This window comes from Egretta garzetta, unplaced genomic scaffold, assembly GCF_000687185.1.
Source record: "Egretta garzetta isolate BGI_Z169 unplaced genomic scaffold, ASM68718v1 scaffold154, whole genome shotgun sequence".
Taxonomy (NCBI): domain Eukaryota; kingdom Metazoa; phylum Chordata; class Aves; order Pelecaniformes; family Ardeidae; genus Egretta; species Egretta garzetta.
This window is the reverse complement of record NW_009259600.1, coordinates 444,768-468,953: the sequence shown is the minus strand read 5'-3', so window position 1 is coordinate 468,953 and position 24,186 is coordinate 444,768. Positions and strand designations below refer to the sequence as shown.

Below are 24,186 nucleotides of genomic sequence, written 5' to 3'. Positions count from 1 at the left end.
GGGTCGGTGCCGGGCGGGGCGCGCAGGGAGCCGCTCCGCCGGGAGGGAGCAGACGGGTCGGAGACGTCCCTGCCAGCGCTGAAGAGCGGAGAGAGTTTGGAGGGAGCGGTGACCGCGACCGTAACTCTTTTTGTTGTAGGCAATGGGTACATGGATGGGAAGGAGCTACAAAACTTCATCCAGGAGCTGCAGCAGGCGCGGAAGAAGGCAGGCTTGGTAGGTTAACGTTTTGCCCCATTTTTCTGCCTTCTCTGGTGAAGAAGAGTTTTCTTGAGCAAACTCCATTGCCCCGGTTCCTTCTGTTCTCTGTTGCCGTCACACGGTTCATGCGCTTGACCCACCAGGCAAAGGGAAGTAGCTCCGTTAGGAGTCATCGGGTTGCAAATGAAATAAACAGTCTGCTTTGGAAAGGTGAGGCCAGGGTCCTCCTCCCTGGAGAGCAGGTCCCGCTCGTATCTTGCGAGGGTATGAGCTGATACTTCGTACAGTGCTTAAAAAAAAAAGTCAAGAAATGCATGGACTCTATCCTTTTGTAATGGATGGGACCTTGCCCCACTGCAATTAATCTTACCTGATCCAGATAGGCGCTGATGCTAAAAGGAAAAAAAAAAAAAAAAGAAAAAAACAGCACTTCAAGTTAGTTGGACTCATACCTAATTTCATACCTAATGGGCAGTATGGGCTGAAATGCGTTTCTGCCCCTTGGTGGTCAGTAAATAGATCTGCAGATGACTGCCAAGCACTTCTTGCCCTTCACCAGTGTTACAGACTGGGAGTATGAGTACCAAATCCTGGTAGTTCACAGGGACAGCAAAGTTTTTGACAATATTGTCAAAACAATTCTGTGTATGAGTTATCAAAGCACTAATTATAAATTTCCTCCAAACTATACCCACATGGGGAAAAAACAGAGAGAGAAAGAAAGGAAAAAGGAAAAAAAAGAAAAAAGGAATTAAAGATTCCCTGTCAATATCTGAATTAAAATAGAAGTGAACCTTTTTAACAAACAAATTGCTTTTAAAGTAATCATTTTCTGAAACAGGACGCTCAGCTTTGAACTCAAATATATAACCTAATTAAGTCTATTTAAATCAATCTATGCTAAAAGACTTCTGAAGTAACAGAAAATAAAATTATAATTTAACTCGATGGCATGTGTGCACAGGGGAATATAGATTACTACTTCATGTAAGAATGCCTCCAAACTGAGAAAAAGCTTTTCAACAATTAACTTGGCTTTAAAAGTTGCTGCTTAATTTAGAAGTAAATGAAAAAAAATTAATATGCATCTTAATTATTTTGTGGAAAATTGTATCTTATTATTAATTGTATGACTGTAAACTTCACGCATCTGAAAATCTGTCCCCCAGTAATGCCTCTAATGTTACTGCAGTCTTGGTACCAGTTAATTCTTCTTATAGCTGTTGCTGTAGGCACTCATTTTCATGAGTAAGTTTAAACTAAAATTAAAAACCTGATCAACTCAAAAAAAAAAAACCCAACCAAACCACCCAGAAAATTGGGAAAGGAGTGTGTTTCTTAGAGGGAAAAAGTCTTTTTTTTTTTTTTTTTCCACATAAAAGATTAAACACAACTTCAATACCTTTCAAGTATTGCAACAGAACAAATCTCTTTTCTATACTGAAGTGCAGGAAACTTAGGTATGTCCGTTAGAAAAAAAGATATTAAAGCCTGTGTATATTTAGTATGAATGGCATCCTTAGTAGAAATGCTGGTATTATTCAGTAGTTAAAAAAAAAAAAAATTAGAAGCTCAAAGAAAAAATATTGATAATTTTAAGATCAGATTCTTTTCTCTCTCTAAGCAAGTGTGTATCTCTTCTTAAAAACAAAACCTGCTCAAAGTAACACAGAAAAGCCTTCCAGGATTAATCTTATCTGCTACAAATTTCATAATTTATGCTTTTGTTTTTAAATAACCTCTGCCAGTATCTCACACTATATTTTAAAAATGCTCAGGTGTTTAATTAAGTTTTCCTTTCCCGTTTCTCTGCTTCAAACCTATCTTTGGAGTGTTTTGCTGAAAAGAGCAATCTACAGGAGCAACATCAAATTCAGCACTTGATCCATTGGCTCTGCTTTTAGTAGATGTTACCTTCATCCCTGAAGTCTTTTCCTGGAGTATGGATATATGTCATCTCAGGTTTCAAATCTAAGCTGATTCTTGGATTTGAAGGCTCATTTGCCAAACAAGCATCTCATTAGTTCGTGTCTTGTCTCACGGGATACTAATTCAGTAGCTTTGAATTTCTATTCTTTTGCCAGAAGGGACACATTGAGAAACTAGTGTAGGTTATATGTCATTTCCTCGGCTGTCCTTCTTTTAACACCCCAAAGCTTCTTTGTCATCATTAACTTCTGCATTTCAGGTCACTCTCCTGCTCACTATTTTTGAAATATTCAATTATGCATTCTTCATAGCTGGATTTTACATCAGTCATGCCATATGCATTAAAGAATCACATTGATTCTGTCATCGAATAGGATGGTTTAACATTTCCCAGTATTCTTCCCAACTACAGAACTGTTCTAATTATGTTCTAATTCTAATCCTTTTATTAATCCACTCAGTAAGCCTGTACTTTCACAGTTGCTGCTTCTCAGCCGGAGCAGCAGCACGCAGCCTGGTTCATGCTAGCCCCAAAGGGTGGATGTGTACCTGGAAGTTTTAGGCTTTGGGCTTTTCTTTGCTAACACTATGTCTTTTCGCTTCATGCATTATGGTAGATGGTGAATTGATCCAATATACTTTCAGGCGTGTTGAAAGAACTGCCTCTTTTTTAAAGACAAAAGCTATATAAGCATAGCTTCCATTTATCGTGCCCCACATTTATGCAATACCCTCTCTATATAGGTGTGCCAATCCCCAAAAGAAACTGTGGGGTATAATGACTAACATGGAGGTTGATAAAGGGTAAATAGGTGGATCTCGGCCGAGGTTTTCCTCATCTGTTTCTTACTTTCTCTGCATGTATAGACAATGGCATTATTTCTCCACAGAAATATGTGATTTAATGGACGTTTATGAATACAGTCACATTAAGTGTTTCTGTAGTGCCGTCTATCCTTACATTTTCAAATCATATGGATAAAAGCTATTTTTTTCTAAAGCTCCACTTGGTTGGATAAGTGTTTCTTAAGTTTTAAAAGGGCAGACTGATGTGTGAATGGCTAGTTTCTAAATTTCAAACATTGGGCACTGCATCTGTATCAAGTTTAAGACTAGACTTGGTTAAATTTAGGCAAGATTTTCTGACTGAAAACATTTCTTTGACTAACATAACTTGAATAACTCATCAAGCAGCTCAAGAGCAGGTGAAGTGAACATCAGAAAAAAAAAATCTGAATAATGTACTACAGGACGAGCATCCTGTTTTGTCTAACCCATAATCATCTGTGCCTCCTTCAATGGCTGGACACTGGCACCGCAGGGCTGCTACTAGAAAGACTGGTAAAATATTTAAGCAGGACTGATTAAAATCCAGGTATCTAAATTCTCCATTCTATCTGCTAAGCAAATTTGTCCCCACTTTGGGATCATTAGATGAAAGGTGACATTGAGGTGTGTTGTATTAATAACCACATCTCTAATTAAAGCCATGGCAAATTACTAACCTGCCATGGATGACTTTGACAGAAATAGGATACTAGGCCATGATTGTATCAGCTACAAGGAACTGACATTCTAGTTAGCTTTGGTAGTTGAAATTTGGGACAAACTACAACGGACTTTGCACAGCTGAGATTCCCTGTGTCTCCAGTGAGATAATCACTTAGGTCCCATATAATCAGATCTATTTTAGCAACTAAACTTTTAATTTCCAAAGACTGCTTTATCTTTGTCTATAACCATAGAATTGTCCATTATTTTAATAGAACTGTAGTCCTGATTCTTGCTGCATGGTTTCACTAGCTCACACCTATAAGAAATACAAAGAAAGTTAAAAGTTTAGTCAGTAGTGAAGGTTGATGGCATCTCACATCAAAGCAAGGCAAGGCAAGTTGAAGCATGAAATCAAATATTTAGATATTCTCCCCAAGGCTGGCACCTTTGCCATAGCCTAGAGTGAGGATAGCCTTTAGAGAACAGATGTATAGCAGGGACCACAATTTATATGAAGAACAATCATGCTGGCTTTACTCTGTGGGATTTAAGGTTCTGCTCGAAGTTTTCTCCCTCCTAAATCTGCCTCTCTACATTTCAGCAGTGACATTTTGACTCTGTTTTTATGATAACCAAATAGTAAACAGTGAAAAATATGATATCATGATGAGTTCTTTTAGGGCTAAAATAGCATCCATTGTTCAGGAAAAATCAACTCAAGGATGTGGAAAGGCTATTTTGGTGTTCCGATGTATTATACTGCAATATTCCGTGTTTTGAAAGATTTTGCACTACCTTGAAGTTACTAATTTAAAAATGAAAACTGAGAAAATTGACTAACAATTGCCTATGAACTTCACTGTCATCCTCTTAAACAAAGGAGCTGTTACACGCATCTTCCAACACATCTGTCTTTCTCATTTTTTTCATTCTGTAAACTAAAATAGGAGTTCTAAGTATTTAGATGCCAATCATTCACACTGACTATAATATAATTCCTTAGGAAGTAAAATTTATCACCATGACATTATTCATGATAAAAAAACCACTCGGTTTCATTTAAACTTGAGGAATCTAGCTGCCGTAAGTGTACTTCATTAAATGTAGCATATTATTTGGCAACTAATAGAATATTCAAGTAAGTTTGCATATGTTTCTCTGTATCTTAAAGTAATGATTCTCTCATTGTAACTTCATAGGATTTAACACCTGAAATGAAAGCTTTTGTGGACCAATATGGGAAGACTACCGATGGAAAAATAGGAATAGTTGAGGTAAGACTGTTACTTTATAAAAGAAGACTGACATGTTTACTTGTAGAAAATACATTTAGCACAGAACAATGTAAGCATAATATGTAAATATTTTGGACTTTTAGTTACACAGAAAGTTTCTTCCTCTGTCTTAAAATTTTTGGTATTTTTTTCACTAATGAAATTTTTTAATTAACAAAAAGTAAGGTATTCCTTACCTCTCTCCAGACATTTCACTACACTTCATTTAACTTTGGCTGCTTTATTCAGTACAAATAAGCTTCAACAGCAATTTAGTTTTCCTCGAAAGCAGATAAGAGCTATATTTTAGAAATTTAAATTGCAAAAAGTAATGTGATTTTCTACCTATGATTTTGAACTAATGCTCTGTCACCACTCCTATAGTGAGGATCACACACAAGTGAACACAACTGGGCAATCACTGTATGTAGCCTATTCTAAAAAATTACATGTATAGTAAGAGAGCATATTCATCATGTTAAATTTAAACAAAATTTTAATAGTAGGTGTGACCCAGCTTGTGAAAGATCAGGATTTCTTATTAATTCCTTTCTTAAACTTCAACAGCACTTCAGGCAGAAAATTCCCCTGTTCCTTACTACCACTTTCTACAGAGGGCAAAGATAACCAACCCCTTCTACACACAGAGCCACTCAACAACTGTGGAATTTAGACAACTTGCTAGGAAGGGGGGGACCACTGTGTTTTTTCTCACTTTCACTGTTCAGTGCTGCAAGTCAAAAGGGAGAGTTTGCTGGGTTACCCCTTGAGAAGTCACTTCTTCAAGCCTAAATCTACGACTCTTATGTCACTCTGAGTGCAGTGAGACTGCGGTTTTATTATTAAATGCTATTATATTTTTTTTTCTGATAATAAGAAATCTGACCTAGAGAGCTAATTAAGAAAGGACTGGAAACAAGCCAGGTCTGCAAAATTTCTACAGTGACCAACTTTGGGTCAGTAGCTAATTTTGAAAGAGAGGACCAAATAGAATATGTAAAAGTCAACAGGAAATATGACTGCTGACAGAATAGATAGTTTCAGGGTATCTTTTCTCCTCTGTCATGTGTCTGAATTGCATGTACTTGCTTAAATGCATATGTAATTATGACTAAACTACCATGGAAATACGAAGAGTTTGTTTCACTTGCAGCTATAATTGATTTTAAAAAACGCATCTTTTGACAATACTTGGCATTGATCAGACAGTTCTGCATCTAAAAAAACTTAGTGTTTGTTTGGGCTAACAAATTGTTTGGCTTTGGACTAACAAATGCTTATTCATTTGGTATTGAAGAACCCTACTTAAGTTAGTATTTTTGAGTATGTGTAATAGCAAGCATTGGATGCAAGAAGAATCTGTAGACAGTGCCTGCAAAAGACTGTGTTTCTTCACTTAGGAAAGATAACTGAAAGTTTTACCTTTCAGATTCTGTTTCTGATTCTGCTGTTGACTTAATGGGTAAAGGTGAGCAAATCCGGTAGGGCCAGATGTGGTGCGGTGCTGACCACCCCCAGTGAAGTGCCAGGAATGCTCAGCATCCACGGAAGCCATTGAATAGTGACAGTACTCAGTTCAGAGACTGAAGGGACTTTCTCCCTTAATACAGCAGCTTCCTAACCCAATAGCTGTATTTTATTTCACTCACATCAGAATGAAGCTTGATTGGGAAAGTGCTGACGGGACTCAAATGAAATGCGTTGTACGTGCAGAGCAGTATTATATTAAAGTTGGCATAGGGACTTGATTCTCCTTCCTTATAAATAAAAATGTCCAGTAATTCCAGATTGCTCCCATTTACAAAGTACATAGAACAGTTCTTCTGAAAAAGTGTATGGATCTTTAAAAAGAAATTATGTAAAGCCATTCAGACTCCCAGCCACCATAATGAATACCCCAGCACCTGATGGAAAATGTCCTAGCGAATAATGCGTTTTCAGGAAAGGTCTGTTGACTGAGATAAAGAGCTTCACAGAGGAAGGAGTGGATTTTCAGCTCAGATTAAGTGTCGATTCTGTCTTTGCAAGCACACTGCCATTAGCTCACCAGCTTTTATCCAGTGCCCTCCAGAAAAAGGCAGAGTCTGACCTGTCTACTTGCTTGTCTTGTGTAAGGGACCTTTCTTTCACCTTTTGTACTCATTCACACCAACAGTTTCACCAAAACGTGGATGTGAAACCCAAGGTTTTGAAACTCAGGACTGCCGTAATTCCACATTCCAATTATTTCAACTTTACTGCTGTCGTAAAAATAACTGCTTATTAGCCTAAAATATTCCTTGTACTCCCATTCTCTATTATTTTAAAAAGTAAATCCACTGTATTGGGGTGAAAGGAATTTTAAATAGCATTAATTATCAACATAATTAATTATCAACATAATTTACTTGAAGAATGATTTCTAGAAAAGAGTTCTGATATTATTTTAAGTACTGAGAGTGTTTTTTCTGCTAGGTAACCTATAAAGACGTACCTCAGCCTGACTCAGGTTTTGTGGTCATCCTTTATTACTCACGGTGCAGAAATAGCTGACATTCTCCGTAAAAGTAGCAGAGCTCACAGAAATGCTCACTAATCTGCTGTTGCTGCCATACACGAACTTGTAGTGGCCTGAACTCTTGCTCAAACAGGGTCACGGTGTCCCCCTGTGCTTATCCTCACGAGGAAGTTGTCATTAGAAATAGCACCAGGTTTCCATCTTTCCGCTCTGTAGTGGTATAACTGAGACTGGGAAGTCGAGCCAGTTTCCACACGATCTCCTCATCCCTTAGTAATGCAGTTTTCCACAAAAAGCAATTTAAGGTTATTTGATGCATAAGCTTGGAGAACTGGACTTCCCTTTAGCTATATTGTTTCTCTTATGAAAACACAAAAGACTTCTTTTTTGGCAGAAGCCTGAGCTAATGCTGAATATTGAGCTACTACATCTTTGTAATGTGAAAGCCTGTGCTTTCCCCTGAGACTTACAAAGGGTGAGAGGTATAGCTTAAAATAAGGTAATTTTCCTCCCAGAGGTAATATATTCTGTACCTCAAATACAGTTTGGTACTGCTAGTAAGCTGTTAATGATTCTTCGGAAAGTTACTATTTTACATTTACCCTTGCACCCTGTACTATTTTACAGTGCCCTTGCAAAATTCACCAGACTTAGCTACAGAGGTCCTACAAATGACATCTTATTTATAATTTCCACACATGGAAACCCTTCCTCATTGTCGTAATCAGTTCCTTCCTCCAAACTCTGGTTATTGTGCTGGGAGAAATAAAGAAATTTTTCTATAAATCAGTACTAAGTTACACACCTTTAGCTATTGTGTACATATGAACATGTACATACCCACATGGGTATATGCTGTTTGTAATGGAGTAGGTTTCAAAAGCTGCTGAGAAAACCACACTGTTTAAGTGGATTGGCTTTGGTGTTCAGCCATTTAGCAAAAGCAGTCGGAACGCTCTGATGGGCCTGACAGTCTGTCATCAGCCGCTCCGTTTCTGCAAGGAGGGTGCTCTGATGTGTCTTTTCAGTTGTACCAACACTTAAAGAATATAACTGATTCCTTGCACAAATAATTTTAGAGAAATGAGAGAACTCTCTCCATGCCTTTGTTGTGCCTGTAGGGTGAGAGGGAGAGCTGAGCTCACTCACAGCGCCGCTGGAACCCAATAAAAAAGCCTGAGCAATTAGGCAATAGCACTGAAATAGACAGAATGAGGCATTTGAGGGTGTGAAATGAATGCAGAAAAACAAAAAAATGAATCAAAATTTTAAGATGGAGCTCCAGGAAGTCTGCAGATGTCATTTTTCATAAAAGAATGCAGCTAAGAAATCTGTCTTTCTCCATTTTCTCTTCCTAGTAAGCACAGCTGGTCTATTCTTCAAGTAAAAAGTTTTCATTAATCAAAACATATTTCATACATTTTGAGGACAGAAAAAAATATTGGGCTTTTGTTAAAAACAAATCATGATTTTACATTAAATTATACAGCATACTCTCCATCTTCTACATTTGTCACTTGCCAAAATTGAGTTATAGTAAATGAACATTTTCAATAATCAGTACAATAATGTCTGATTTTAAAAAAGCTTTTTGTAGAGCAGAGACATTGGAAGAACCACCCCTGATTTTGCAGGGCTAAAAGTCCTTTTGATTTCTTTCTGGTATTTATAGCTCTTCTTGAACACATCTCTGTGCCTGACAAATGATCACCGGTTGCCATCCCCTTACCCTCCCTGCTTCTTTTTTTCTCCTGGCTTTTCCATATATTTTTCTGTTTACCTCACACACGTGTTTGTCATGTCAGTGTTCCTCTCTCCTCTTCCTCGGTATCTGTGAGTAGTCTATTTTCCTCACTTTCTTAATTCATGGTCCTTCACACTTATCCTCTAAACATCCTTGCATTATGCTTTCCCTTTGTGCCGATTCCAAGGTTTTCACCACAGATCCTAACTCTGCAGGGGTGAATTTTTCCCCCTCTTTCCCCAGCTACCCCTTCGGTAAAGTACTGTCTCACTCCCTTCTCTCAGATCTCAGTTCTCTTTGACCTTGATGAATATGGCAAAACCAGAAGCCTTTCAGAAGCATCTTCAAAATATTTCAGCTAACAAGATGAAGTTTCTTATGGGGCCACAATAGGGGACTAGGAGCACAAAGAATTTCATACTCTTTTAAAAAATTTCATGCTCTTTTACAGGCTCAGCTGACCTAACGAAGAATCAAAATTTAATCTTAAATTCTGTTACAGCTTGCTCAGATATTACCGACGGAAGAGAATTTCCTGTTGTTCTTCAGGTGCCAGCAGCTAAAGTCAAGTGAAGACTTCATGCAGGTACAGTACGAAAAGTTGCCTTTTGTAAAATCATCCAAGACCCACAAGTTGCCATAAATATATCATTAAATCATTCGCGTTCTGATTGCAGACATGGAGAAAATATGACAGCGACCACAGTGGCTTCATTGATTCTGAGGAACTTAAGGTAAACCAGTACCTATGAGTATCCATGACATGAGGACAGGCACTGGATTACAGCCATGCATGTTTTTGTGTTTCAGACATGACCAAAAGCAGTCTGAGTAGCTGATGTTTTTATTGCCAGTAAATTATTTAAAGTGAAACTCTAATCTGATCAATGCTTTTTAAAGTGTGTTTTAATTCAGATCGACATTTGTCTAAAGTGACTCAAGGTAGCGGGTACTCTAGCTTAGAAGTAAGAAAGATTAAGAAAGCGAGATAGGCTTCTGAAAGCTATGTTGTTCTTTTTTTTTTTTATTAGGGAGGAGGGCTCTTTTGTTGTTTTTCCTCCTAAGGGCATCACTACCATCAATCACAATGCTGCTGGACAGATGATGCTCTCTCAAGTGTCATGCAACCCTGCAGTTTCCACTGTAATACTGTTAGGCTAACATAACTGGAATTGCGTTGCCTCTGCTTGGTTAATGTGGTGGGATTTTGGTATCAGCTTTAATACGCACAAATAAGAGCAGAATCGAGATTATTCCGTTAGGCATCTCAGCCTTGCAGAGTAAACAAACCTCAAAACTAGATTCATAAAACTAACAGAAATTTGTAGAAGCTGAATCACAGTGTCCCAGAATCACAGAGTGGTTGGCAGGGACCTCTAGAGCTCATCTGGTCCAACCCCCCTGCTCAAGCAGGGCCACCTACAGCCAGTTGCCCAGGACCATGTCCAGATGGCTTCTGAATATCTCCAAGGATGAAGACTCCACAACATTTCTGGACAACCTGTGCCAGTGCTCGGTCACTCTTAGAGTGAAAAAACTGTTTCCTGATGTTCGCCCTGTGTTTCAGTGTGTGCCCATTGGCTCTGGTCCTGTCACTGGGCACCAGCCTGGCTCCATCCTCTTTGCACCCTCCCTTGAAGTATTTATATACATTGATGAGGTCCCCCAAAGCTTTCTCTGTTCCAGACTAAAGAGTCTCAGCTCTCTCAGCCCTTCCTCAAAGGAGAGAGACTTATACACAGCAGACTCTGTGTAGAAAGGTGCCATTTTCCACAGTTCAATTGCACTTGACACATTACTGTAGCTTTAAATTCAGAGGAGTCAAAGCAGTTCATAGCAAGAGAAAGACCTAGTAGTGTTTATCCATCTAATTTGGACTATTTTGTCCGTATGTGGCATTCTAAAGAAGAACTACATAAACTTTATTAACTAAAGCACCAGGAGATCAAACTGTCTGAAACCCTTACAGCTCTTCATTTCAGAAGAGGAATCCATGTCAGACAAGTCACATCTTTTTTCCTTTTCCCTTCCTCTTTAAGTTTGGTATCTGTGTGACATTTGCTGAGGATCCTACCTCAAGGTCACCCTCAGGCAGACAAGCCCAGTCTTCTGCTGGCTGGTCGCAGCAGGTTGCTGTATCTAAAGTTGGTAGGATCAGGAAGAAGCTACACATGTAGCACTTGAGAACTCTTCAGGTGTTAGATGATGCCTTCAAGACTGTTGCTGCCTGCTATAATTTAAAATAGACTTTTAAAGGCAGGGCTGATTGAGGACCAGCTGAAGAATGAACACATTTAAACTGGATCCCTAACGGTCCCATCTCTCCTGTGCTGCGAGATTTTGTCTGTCTCAGAGAAACAGGCCATTTTAACATCTTGAAAATAATACATAAATGTCCAGTTTTATTTTTAGATCAGAATTTATTGACAAGCCCGAACATTTTAAGTATTTCCTATGCAAAGAGTACACCCACTTACAACTTTGCAAGATAAATTTAAGCTGGAAATCATGAAAACTTTCTAACAATAGTAACGACAGTGGAATACTCTGTCTAAGGGGGAGGCAGACTCTCCACCACTGCCTGTATTTAGGAAAGGTTTGGCAATGGATCAGATCAGGCAGTATACTCGGGAAGTTTAGATATAAATGATCCTGTCTTGAGACACAGAGATGGACTAGACAACCTTTCACTGCCCTTTCCAATTCTATTTTCCATCCAAGCACGCAAGATTAAACATGTCTCTGTAATGTCCATTTACAACATTTCAGTCATGGTCTTTGCATACGAGCTACCAGGAAGGCCTTCCAGCACAGAGGGGGCCAGACTGGAAGAACTATAGCAGGTATTCATCATATGACTATTGACATGGCTGCATTCCAGTTCAAGAATGTCCTCTAGGTACAAATAGATTTTCTTATGAGCTACTCCATTTTCTGTCTTGAAATGTGGCCCAAAATTCCGCAAAGATAATGGCACCCCAGCTGCTGACAGTAATTAGGTACTTCATTGAGCATTGACAGGTGTACAGGCATCTCAGGTCTTGTAATGCCCTTGTTAAATTGATATCTTTCTTTTTTAATGTCACAGATCTAGTGCAGAAATTTAAAACACTCAATGGGTGGAAAAAACTTATTTTTTAAAGTAAAAAAAGGCTGGTGTTTAAAGTCATGTGATATATCAAATTCTCATTCAAAAAAAAAATCCAGTGAAACTGGCTGCTCACATTTAAAATACAAGGTAGGAAGGAGCAACCTAGGTTAACAGTCACTTGTAGCACCGTATACTGCCATAGGCAAGGAGAAAACTTGATTAATCATTGATGTTTTCTGTAAAATTGTTCCTACATTGCAAAAAGTGCTTAGGCGTCCAAGTTTTCAAGGAGACTCAAGGTTGATTAGTTTAGTTTACTGATAGAGCTGATTAGGAAGCAGTACACTTGAAAGCCAAATTATTTTTTCCAAATTCACAATACAATGCATACAATGCAGAGTCACTTTTTCCAAATAAAAATATACAGTATACTTGAATTGATCAAAAGAAACTGTTATATTCTTAGCTTTTAATTACTACTTCTTTTCATACTTATTTGGAACGTCAGTGGTAAATACTAAAATGGGAGTAAAATGGTATTTCCCGTTACCTTAACCTGAAGTTAGCAAGTCAAGCATTTTATGCTGCACATAGAAATTCACCTGTTACTCTTCTATTTGTTTTAACAGAGTTTCTTGAAAGACTTATTACACAAAGCAAATAAGCAGATTGAAGACTCAAAGCTAACAGAATACACAGAAATAATGGTAAGACTATTTACAGGCATATTTCATCAAGACTGGATTAATCCAAACTCTGTTTATCTGTAGCCACTGGAAGGCTCCAAATGACTTGGAGCCCCACCAGGTCTTAATCGGGCTGTGTCATCGCGACAGAGCGGCAACTGTGGCATCTAGCACCACAAGTAATTCTGCAGCTATGGAGCTTTGATGGGCAGTGTTCAATGCTGCTTAAAAAAAAAAAAAAAGCTCAGGAATTTTGAATCTTCTTGGTATTTATATAATACCAGACCATACCATTATATTTAGATCAAATTAATTTGGGGTAACTTTCTATGCTTTGCCTTCTTACAGTGCTGTAGTGTCTGCCTTTTGTGTTAAAAGGCTTCTTTCCTTCTTCCCCCCTTCAAAAAGGAGAAACTGATATTTTAGATAAACACTAGAACAAAAACTGTCACTTCCCCAGCCTTAACTCAGCCCATCCTTGGGCACTCCTTTCATCCCACAGCTATGGTGCTCCATGGTAGGGATCAGTATTTGCTTCTGAGTGGGCATTTCAAGAAAAAGAAAAGGCTCAGAATTCTTGTCTTCAGGAAATGCATAACTACTTTTTTTTTTGTTTTACCAGCCTGGTTTCATCCTAAAATATTTTAAGCAATCAAAAATGTTCTAGGTAAACACCCTAGCCCTCAAACTACCCTAAGAATGGCTGATCAAAACTCATGTTTCTCCTGGAAGAAGTCTGCTGGTTTGTTGCACCAGTATAAACCATTTACCTAGAACTGTCACTGTTTACTCACTGGTGAAGATAACACATACCTTTTTCATTCAGAGAGCTTTTTGACCTTCATTTTAAAGCGCACTCTAAGTTCTGGCCTCTGCAGGGAGACACCATGACAAAGAATTAACAGCAATAAGAAAAAAAAATATAAGTCCAGCTCTCCCATAATCTCCTCAGAAACTAGAAAAGACTAACAGAAAAAATACAGTCCTGAGCAGCCGCCGGCAGGCACAGCCAGCCACTGACACCCCATCAAAATAGAAAATATGTTGAGTTCATAGCTGCCACTGCTTACCTCCCCCAAAAGCAAATCTGCTTGCATGGGAAATGCATGCCAGGCAGATGCTTTTATACAAGGACAGGGAGTGCTAAAAGGAACCGGGGTGTTATGCAGAAATAAATGTTTATAGAATTGGTCTCTTTTCTGGTCTCCTTTGCCATTTATCGTGTATTAACCAAGTGAAATTGGGTCTTTTTTCATGGCATTAATTTTATCTTTAAAAGGATATACACTTACCTCAGTACAGGATGCCACTTTTCCTCTTATCTAAAAATTACACCTAAAATTACTGTGATTGAAACTGATGGGATGGAGTGTGGGTGGTGGTGTTTTCAGTACAATGTCTAATGATGTTTTGTGCAGTTTGCTGCTTTTGTGACTCTTTTATATAGCAAAGGCAAAATAATACTTGAAAGTAGAAAAATGGGACTATACAGACATATAAAACTGGGAGGGGAAGTCCCACGCAGGTGTAATATCTCCATCTATTTCCCATAACGAACGCAAGCTGTTTGTGCCACTCAGGCAGCAGGAGCTCATGCTTCCAAGGGCTCAAAGGAAAACACTTTAATACAATAGGATTATTAAAAATTATTATAAAACGTATTCACATATTTTGTCAATTACATTAACATATTTATTTCTGTATTTAATTATCATTATTTGGAGACATTGAATTGCCCATTTTCATACCATTGACAAAATGTGATCACCTACAGCATCTGTTCACTCTTTTCTTGAACGGTAACACAGAAACAGAATGTGATCTTTACTTAAATATTTAGACCTAGCAGCCCATTGAATGAAATGTCTATTATTTTCTGTCTAAGGAATTGAATGCCTTGGATTCTGTTGAACTTTACCCTCCTGTTGTTTCACCTTTATGAATAGAATAATGATGCTATTATCAGATCATGACATGAAGTCAAAAGTAAATTGTTATCATGTCAACACTCCTCTCATTTATAAATAATGACACGGGTGTTTCTCATATGGGACATTCATCACTGTAGGCAGGTTAAGACCTACCTTGCAGGAGGTTAATCAGAATTGTTCACCTGGTTTCTTATCAGGCTTTTGCAGTAGAATTAATTACTATAAATTACTTCTTCAGTACTTTAAATAAATGTATTACACAGCAAATGTGACAGATTAAAAACTGGGACCATCATTTCAGCGTGAAATAACGGCTAAATCTCATTGAATTTAAGGTTTCCAAAGAAGTGTTTTCTTCATTATGTTGACTAATTTTGATTAGTAATGTAAAATTATGTATTCTTTCAGCTCAGGATGTTTGATGCAAACAATGATGGAAAGCTGGAGCTCACTGAACTGGCCAGGTATGTCTTCTGTCTCTTTTTCCAGCAAATACCACGTACCAATTGCTGTTATGGAAAAAAATATTTTGACCTTTGTTTTTTTCTCTCCAAAGACTACTCCCTGTACAGGAAAATTTTCTTATTAAATTTCAGGTATGAATAGTCACATTCTTAAGGTAACCTGTTACCATCTCACATAACTGGTGTCATTAATAGATTTTTTTTTCCTTTTGGCATTTAGGGTGTCAAAATGTGTGCAAAAGAATTCAATAAAGCTTTTGAGATGTATGATCAAGTAAGTCTCCAAAACCCCTTTTTATTAATTGCATAATTTGATGGCTCTTTTTTTCTGAATTTGTGGAAAACTAGCCATAACCTCTGAAATGAAAAATAAATGTTTAAAATTATCTTTAATAATATTTTTCAGGATGGCAATGGCTATATAGATGAAAATGAACTTGATGCACTACTGAAGGATCTCTGTGAAAAGAACAAAAAGGTAATCCTAGAGGGCTTTTTACCCCTTAGAGGTTAGATTTAATTTGGATTTTAAGGACACTTTAATCCACCCAGTTGATATAAATACAGAGCTTCTAAGTCATAATTCCTGAAGTCAAAGTACAACTAAAAATCGTGGCAGAACTCATAACAGTGTAAATACTGAACTTGGGGAGTTGTGGTTATGTAGCAACACTGTCAAAAGCTTGCTTCTGAGGCATCAGCTACCAGCAGTCTAACACATGGCTGTAGCATGGATAACACACAAACACAGAAACAACATTTGCAACATGTTACTGTTGGACAGGTTGAGAATATCTTTTTTTTTTTTTTTTTTTTTTTTTTTTTTCTCATTTTCTGCCATTGAAAGCAACTTGTTCGTGCTGGTAACTAAACAGGATTATAAAGCATTATCTGTTCTTTAAATAGGAATTAGACATTAACAACCTTGCGACATACAAGAAAAGCATCATGGCCTTGTCTGATGGAGGAAAGCTTTACCGAGCAGAACTGGCTCTTATTCTCTGTGCTGAGGAAAACTAGAACTCTTCTTCTATCATGTCCACTTAACTAGTGATGTACCCTATCTACACAATAACTGTGCACTATAAGGGAGTAGGCTGTATTTTTAAACTGCATATAGAAAATTAGCCAGGATGTGTGGCACATTCCTTTCAGTTTGTTTCTATACTGTTTGTAATGTACAGTTTTTGTAACAACAAGATTGATAAAGAGAATGTCTATGTTTGGGCCAGTCTGTATATTCAAAAAGAAACTAAAATATGTTGGGGTTGGTTTTGGTTTTTTTTTTCTTTTTTTTTTGCTTTCATAAACACGGCTGGAAAAAAAATTAAACCTGCTGACATCGCTGTGGTCATCATATCCTTTGACACTTGCGACATTGTTGATCTACATAACACAAAGGTCTACAGATCTCTTTCCCAACTACAGCTAAGTGTTTTTTAATGCAGAACATGAATTCAGATGACATACAATTTACATTTGCAGTAGGAAAGAGATGTTGGCATGTCTGATTTCCAAAATTTACCAAGGCACTAAGAAATATTTTCAGTTGTCAAACCACCCACTTACAGGTCTGTGCTCTCTCAAGTTTTTCGATTACTCTTCTCATTACAAACTCATAGCGTATAGGCAAAGCATTTATCCGGGATAGATCTCCACGCTGTAGCTGACAGAAATAGAGTGTTTTCAATCTAGCTGTTTAACTTTACTGAATTTAAACATAGGCACTTCAGAAATAAATGCCTTTAATCTGTCTTGGAATCCTGGCTAAATGACAGGTAGTATAGTTAATACACAGATTAACATATGATATTATAAGTGTACCTTTCATGACTATTGCTGTGTCAGAGAATATGACAATCCATTTTCTAAACTATTTTCACATTTTGCAGGTTATAATTATTCTAGTAAATTGCTGTTTTTACATCATATTCTGTGTAATCTATAATTAAATTTAATATCCTAAGGTTGTTGGTGTCTAGTTTGTCTATATCCTTGATTCTTTTTTCTGTACCATGTAAAGGACAAAACAACTATTTAAAAAAGAAAATGTGCCTCCTTGGATCTTACACTGAATTACTAATCTATAATAATAGTATTAAAATATAACACTAAAAGACGGAAAACATCTATTACAGATTTTATACCAATTTAGTAATTTAGTTTACATGGTGGGCTCTGCTTTTTATTAGTCTGGGGAGGTATTTTCTAAACGGGAACTATAATATGGAAACAGCCCTGTCTTCTTCCATCTTTATTTTTTTGGCCTGCCTCCCTTTTTACTTTACACTGGTTTTATGCCAGACAACTCCATGAATGATCAGGCTGTTGCCCCCAGTATGTACTGGCGTAGGAAGGAAATTGGGCTGTGTCTTAAAGCCGATAAACCTGCGTTGCCTCCATGTACAAGTGTTCCAGAAGCAATTCCAAGTTAGCACATTAGCTACCTACAACTTCTCAGATGCATCTCTGTGTCCTATTTAACAAGCAGAAGCAAATGCATTTTATTTGAGATGTGTCTCAAACAATGAGGTTCAGATCCTTGAAGATTACAGTCACTGAACTCCCACTGAAATGACTCCTCAAATCCCCCAGGTGAATCCAGGCAACTAAATACCATTTCAGGAATGGTCTAATGGCCTTGGGCTCTCTCTAGTCTGAGCCTTGGAAAGTTAAGGAGTAGGTGGTGCAGGATGGGGCCTTGCTGAAAAAACCCACAAAAAATTAAAGTAAGATTAAGCTAACTCATTCTCACCACTTTACTCCCACTCCACACACAGAGATTTAACTTCTCACTGGCTCATTCTCCTCATTTCTCTACGCAATGTGAAATATGATTGCGTTTGTGAAGTGAAGGAACAGTGAATCTGCCTATCAGCACAATAAATCATTTATATTGTTCATACTGTGCACTTGAAACCGTGGATTTTGCCTTACTTTAACATTTTAAAAGTGTAAAGAAAAACCACAAAATTGTATGTAAAAATATGATGTCACTGTTTGCCAGAATCATTACAGTGGAAGATAAAGTGTTTAAAGTCAACAACACAGAAAGCAGGTCTCAGCCACTCACAGGCAGAATGTTTCCTGCAGTTATTTCCCATAAATAAAACTTGGATTGAAAGACAGCAATTTAAAAGTCCAGTTCTAGCAAAGGTGTCTGCTATGTCAGTGCAAAGAAAAGTGCAGCAAATACGGTTAAGTCAAAACTGCTGTAAAAACTCCAGGTTTTAAAATCTCTAAAGCACTCCTGGGCAGAGCTCTTAAAAATGTTGGGGTTGGGGCAGAACAAGGCTTGGAATACTAAGAGAGGTGATGAGAGGGAAGACTGCAAACTTTTTTCTTCTGGTAGACATTTGGTGACCAAAAGAAAGATGGAAAGTAAAATAGTAGCATGCACAAAAATGAACTCCCTGAGGTAGTGCAGGTATGCCATATTCCTGCGGGAGAGAGGAACGGGCTGACAGGTAGCTACACGGGATCTACTTTACTGAAGTTGTTAACCATTTTACTGTCTAAAAATGTGTATTTTATTTAAATACTCAAACTAAGAAGCACTCAAGCTAATGAATACTCACAGTCCTACAAACTGGAAACAAGTACGTTGTGCAAAATTTTAGCCCATTCCAGTATAAATGTGTACAGAAGAAAACTTAACATAATGTTTCCTATTCAAATCAAGTAAAAAGGCGATTTTCTGTTAATTTCAAAGCACAAAGCACCAAACTTTTACCTATGCTCAAAGAGAAAAAAAAAATCCCAGTAACTATTAGGCACTTTAGAAACCTTTGGCATTATAAACGCAGTATTTGCTGACAGACATAAACCTTAACAGCAACAGGTCAGGCGTAGTGCGTGCCTGCTTCCAGCCGTGCCTGCTGCACCGTCCGTCGGCGCACCTGATCCGCAGTCACAAACCACTGCCCATTATGGAGAATATCACGCTAATTTTCACCCATGATCTAATCAGGATTGAACATGGGCCTTGAAGCAAGCCATTTGGCTTTCCTTCACTGCTGCACTGTTCTATCCCAAATGTTTTATGCATGGTATCGCAGCACTGGTCTAATCCCCCCCTGTTTACAGCTTAGTTATTTATCTTTGAAAAGATTACCCTAGCAAGCTTAAGAAACTTCTAGACAGTGTATTCCATGCGCAAATGTCAAATACAGCTCAGAATGCTGAGACCCAGCAGCGCTTTTACGTAAAATGAATCTTGTCTCACCAAATACGCACACGTTGCTGCTGAACACCACTTAAATTAGGATTAAGTCTTTGTTTCATTAGACAACGCTAGCTTTTTCTGATTAACTTCCATTTGGCATCTTGCGCGTTTATACTAAGCCCTCATCATAATCGCGGTTATAATCACCGATCGTGGAGGCATACCGAAATCCACACCTACTTGCTGCGTCTACGAGGAGGCTCAGAATCCATATTTAGGGACCCAAATACATGTGGCCTGATTTTCTGAAGCGCTGAGCACCTCCAAATCCCTCGGAAATCAACTGAAGTTGTTCTGCACTAATTAAAAGCAGGCCAATGCACCGAAATCCCACAGATCCGTTTTATTTTACTGCATATTAAATTATCACATGAAAGGTTGGGGCTTTTACCTCAGTTAAAGTGGGGTTGCATGTTTAACAGCTACAACGCAAGAAGCTCCATGGAGTCAGATAAAGTTATAAATTTCCTTACTTTTCAGTGTCTTTACTTATGTATTATCAGCATGTGAGAACAAAAAAAAAGATAAATAAGCAGTTCACGTGCCAATGAACTTGGAAGCCAGTACAGGCAAGTAGGAACCTATAATTCCCGCAGACAGTGTTGTCTTGTGCTTGTAAAGCAGATTCTTGAATTGGTAAATAACAGCAACATTCTCAATGGTAATGAAATATTCAAGAGGAGGGAATTCCCAGAAACAGGAGAACCAAAGACTGACAGCAGTTCTGGTATCATAGCGAAGGGGTAATACAATTAATCTCTTTCATTTGCAACCTGAAATGACTTTCATACCTTGTTTATAAGCCTCTGCTATAATACAATATCACTTTTACAGTACAGAATTATTCTAAGTAATGGTAACAGACATGTTCAAAGACAGTAACTCATCAGCTGAAGTAAAAAGGGTAATTTCAAGTTTTAACCAAGCAGACAAGATGTGCCTTTCAGTTGAAAACAGACACTGAATCCTTGTTTGCGAGTGTCTGTCAGCTGAGTTCATGGAAGCATTAGCACCTTCGACTGACAGTTCATGCAAAAGTAATTTTAAAAAAAAGGTATTTGGATTCCGGGGAAGTGTTCCTTGTGATCCATGAAAACTAAACTGCCACTGCAACCCTACTGACTCCCTCTGCGATGTCCAGTGCATACCTTCACCTTTTTTCTGACTCATCCCTTCACTCTCTTGTCCCTCCAACTTCATCTCCATAAAATTATTGTGCTGCAAAGCAATACTTTTTTCATATTCCCCCTTACCTTGTGGCTCACTGGCACACCGAGGTAGGGTCAGGAATGTAACAGTCCCAGGGAAAATACATCAGTGTGAGACAATGTGTAGAACGGGGATACTATCTCCTACCATTTTTGCTATGTTTTGAACAAAGTAAAGGTAACGACAATGCTTTATCTCAGTCTGTGATGCTCTGCACAACATAAAAATGCAGAGCATGTTTATAGATTTGGCACCTCTTGGGATTTAGGGATATTTTATGCCTCTTTCAGGAGAGTCTCATCCTTGTGGGCATTTAGGAACAGGTTCTTTTGGAATTTCCAAGCCAAGCCAGACACCACCTGGGTTAAGTAGTTGCTATAAAGCTACTTTCTCTTGTCCTTTCCTTGAGTTTAGATGTCACATGTTGCTACTTTAGTAACAAACAATTAAATTGTGTTTAGGTCAGACAGAAACTTGAGATGTTCAAGATTCATCTCTTCAAGGTAATGTTCCTCTCCTGTCCCTAACAAGTCCAACAACTCTTTTTAATGAAGGAAATCAATCCAAGCCAGACTATTCCATTCTCCTGCAGGAGTGGACAGCTAGATTAGTTAAGTTTTTCACTTAACCAAGTCTCTATATTAGGCAACATTTTATAAACTATCCAGTAACACATAACTCTTTGAAACATTACATGCCATCTCTAAAACCTGCATCAACACATTGTATAGATCTTGTCAAGACAGAATGTTCAGAACCCAAAAGCAACTAACTTGCATAGTTGAAATGGATGTCACCCATATAGGTAAGATGAAATAGACTCTATTCTTATTATAGATGTTCATTAAAATTTAAAATGTGCTTTCTGGTTCTATCACTGAATAATATATGCTTTAAAAATGTTTTGTTGTCACTTTATAATTAATAATTCACTTACCTACGGACAGCAAACAGATAGAAGACAACCCTTCAGCAGCAGTACCTGTTTTCGCAAGTGATAAATGTTCTGTTATTGAATAAATACCCAGTACCTATTCACAAGACAGGCTTTAAGAGGCCTCCCTTCCACATTCTGACCTTATCAAACAAAGCAAAAAACCCCACCCTTAAAGGACATGTTCCAGTAACTCTGGTGGTTCAGAAAAGAGCTTCAGTCCCTGAAAGGTTCACTATGAATTAAAGTGAGTTTCTCCTAGATGCGAAGTTGGTCTGAATGAGTAAAGCAATGAAGGAAAGACATCGACCTTTTCATTTTTGTTTAATTTTAGGTCAAGAAGCATTAGTCATTTTAAACCGCAAAAGCACTTGAAAGTCTTTAAGTACTTTTGCATAGGAACCCACTGCCTTTTACTGTGGAAAAGAAACATTTCTGGACTGAGCTCTGACAAGTTTACTTTCTCAACAAAGGACATAGGCAGGCACAGCGATATTATAGCAATATTATAGTGGTGGTTGAGCCAAAGAATAGTGGGTCTGCATGTTTAAAGCCACATAATGGATTTCTGACATGTACTATGTCAGTAGGCATTACATCTAAGCACTGCAGTACCTCTTGCTGAAATAACTGGAAAAAAAAATAATTGTAGCAGGGCTAGGCTTATCCCCCTTTTCTCCTCTGCCCTTCCTTACTTTTCCATCTCACCCTACCCCCACCAAAAAAATGCTGCTGCTTTCAGTATCTTAAAAATACATTGAATTATTTTTAAAACTACGCAAGATTTTTTTTTTAAAAAAGTATTGTTACTATTGATTTATATGCAGGGAAGAGAGATTAAGAATATGTGGCAGTCAGCAGTGCTTCCTAGCCCCCAAAGCCAAGTATAGACTTGACCCTAACTTAATGCTGAGTCTGGGAACATACACCCCACCCAGGACCTATGTTTTGTGAGCTAAAAGGAACATGCTAGTCTCCCTGCTCCAGATGACCCGGTCCTGAGGCAACGCTGCACAGTGTACCTGCCCTGCTGTTCAGGGGCAAGGGAGGCAATTTAAGGTCCCGCAAAGTCTGTGACAATGTTGGAGACTGAGCATGGTTATCTTCAATCTCAGCCCAGTACTTCAACCACATGACAAACTTTCCTATAGTAAAAGTCGTACACACCCATGGATGCAAGAGACCAGTGGGGACTTATTTTTCATAGCCCGTGTCCGGAGGATACCCTACTAAATACCACAGAGAAATACTTGAACATACCACACCTCACAAGCATACCTTTGCTTTTTTTGTTTTTGAAACACTTTTTTTCCAAGTGTCAAAGCCTTACATGCAACTGTGTCCCATACAAAGAGAAAATGTAAGTGTATGCAAAGGATGACAAGCAAAGAGCAGTCTAACTTCTGGGCCTAACTTCTCAATTAAATCACTTTGTGGGGAAAAGACATGGATATCATGTCAGAATTTGATCTCGACAGGAGACCTACCAAAACCCAAGACACTATGTTCAAGACACACCTTGAAGTCTGCTATGATAAACACATTTGCTTTGTTTTATTTTCAGTGGCACAGTTGCTATTCAATCCCCCACAGGACCATCACTCTTGTGAGAGAGCTGGCACGTGGAAGCCTGCACTAGTACAGTCCACCCTTTCAGGAGAACGTATTTTAGCTTGCTTCAGCTTTGTCTTAAGGCAATGAAATGATTTCAAAGTGAAATGCTGGCATATGTTAAGTATGGCCTGAAGCGTGGGTAAAGCGACAAGACTGCTGTCGGCACACGAAGACATCCCTGAACTGCTCCTGTCTTCCTGACTCTTCACACACTGTATCGATTTCAAAACACGTACAGCTATGTCCATGCTTGTATGTGGGGATGATGGGAAGCTCAGGTTAAACAATTAAAAAAAAGGCATGGATTTCAGGCTGTAAAGGCCAGAGCCTGTGCGGTGGTTGACCCTGGCTGGATGCCAGGTGCCCACCAAAGCTACTCCATCACTCCCCTCCTCAGCTGGACAGGAGAGAGAAAATAGAAAGGCTCCTGGGTTGGGATAAGGACAGGGAGAGATGGCTCACCAGATAGTGTCACGGGCAAAACAGACTTGACTTGGGGAAATTAGTTTATTACCAATCAAATCAGAGCAGGATACCAAGAAATAAGAACAAATATTAAAACACCTTCCCCTCACCCCTCCCTTCTTCCTGGGCTGAACTTCACTTCCAATTTCTCTACCTCCTCCCCACCAGTGGCTCAGGGGGGATGGGGAATGGGGTTTGGGGTCCGTGCATCCCACGCTGTCCCTGCCACCCTTCCTCCCCAGGGAGGACTCCTCACCCTCTGCCCCTGCTCCAGCCCGGGGCCCCTCCCACGGCAGACAGTCCCCCACGCACTGCTCCAGCCTGGGCCCTTCCCATGGGCTGCAGTTCCTCACCAGCTGCCCCAGCCTGGGTCCCTCCTTCCCACAGGGTGCAGTCCCTCAGGAGCAGACGGCTCCAGCGTGGGTCCC

At 38.7% G+C, this 24,186-nt stretch overlaps 2 protein-coding genes across 2 annotated transcripts in view; one reads left to right on the top strand and one right to left on the bottom strand.

The window, feature by feature from the left end:
- The first annotated feature begins 144 nt into the window (after positions 1-144).
- Positions 145-16,331, top strand: CALB1 (calbindin 1). Its single transcript, XM_009638328.2, has 10 exons — positions 145-216; positions 4,824-4,898; positions 9,642-9,725; positions 9,817-9,873; positions 12,860-12,937; positions 15,256-15,311; positions 15,404-15,443; positions 15,532-15,585; positions 15,718-15,789; positions 16,218-16,331. The coding sequence occupies exons 1-10, from the start codon at positions 151-153 to the stop codon at positions 16,329-16,331; spliced, it is 696 nt and encodes a 231-aa protein (XP_009636623.1). The 5' UTR covers positions 145-150.
- The window catches only part of DECR1 (2,4-dienoyl-CoA reductase 1), a 26,151-nt gene continuing 15,734 nt past the window's right edge, over positions 13,770-24,186 (bottom strand). Inside the window, exon 11 of the mRNA XM_035893869.1 lies at positions 13,770-13,788. The gene's annotated coding sequence lies outside the window, so the exon portion shown is untranslated. The remainder of the gene's footprint in view (positions 13,789-24,186) is intronic.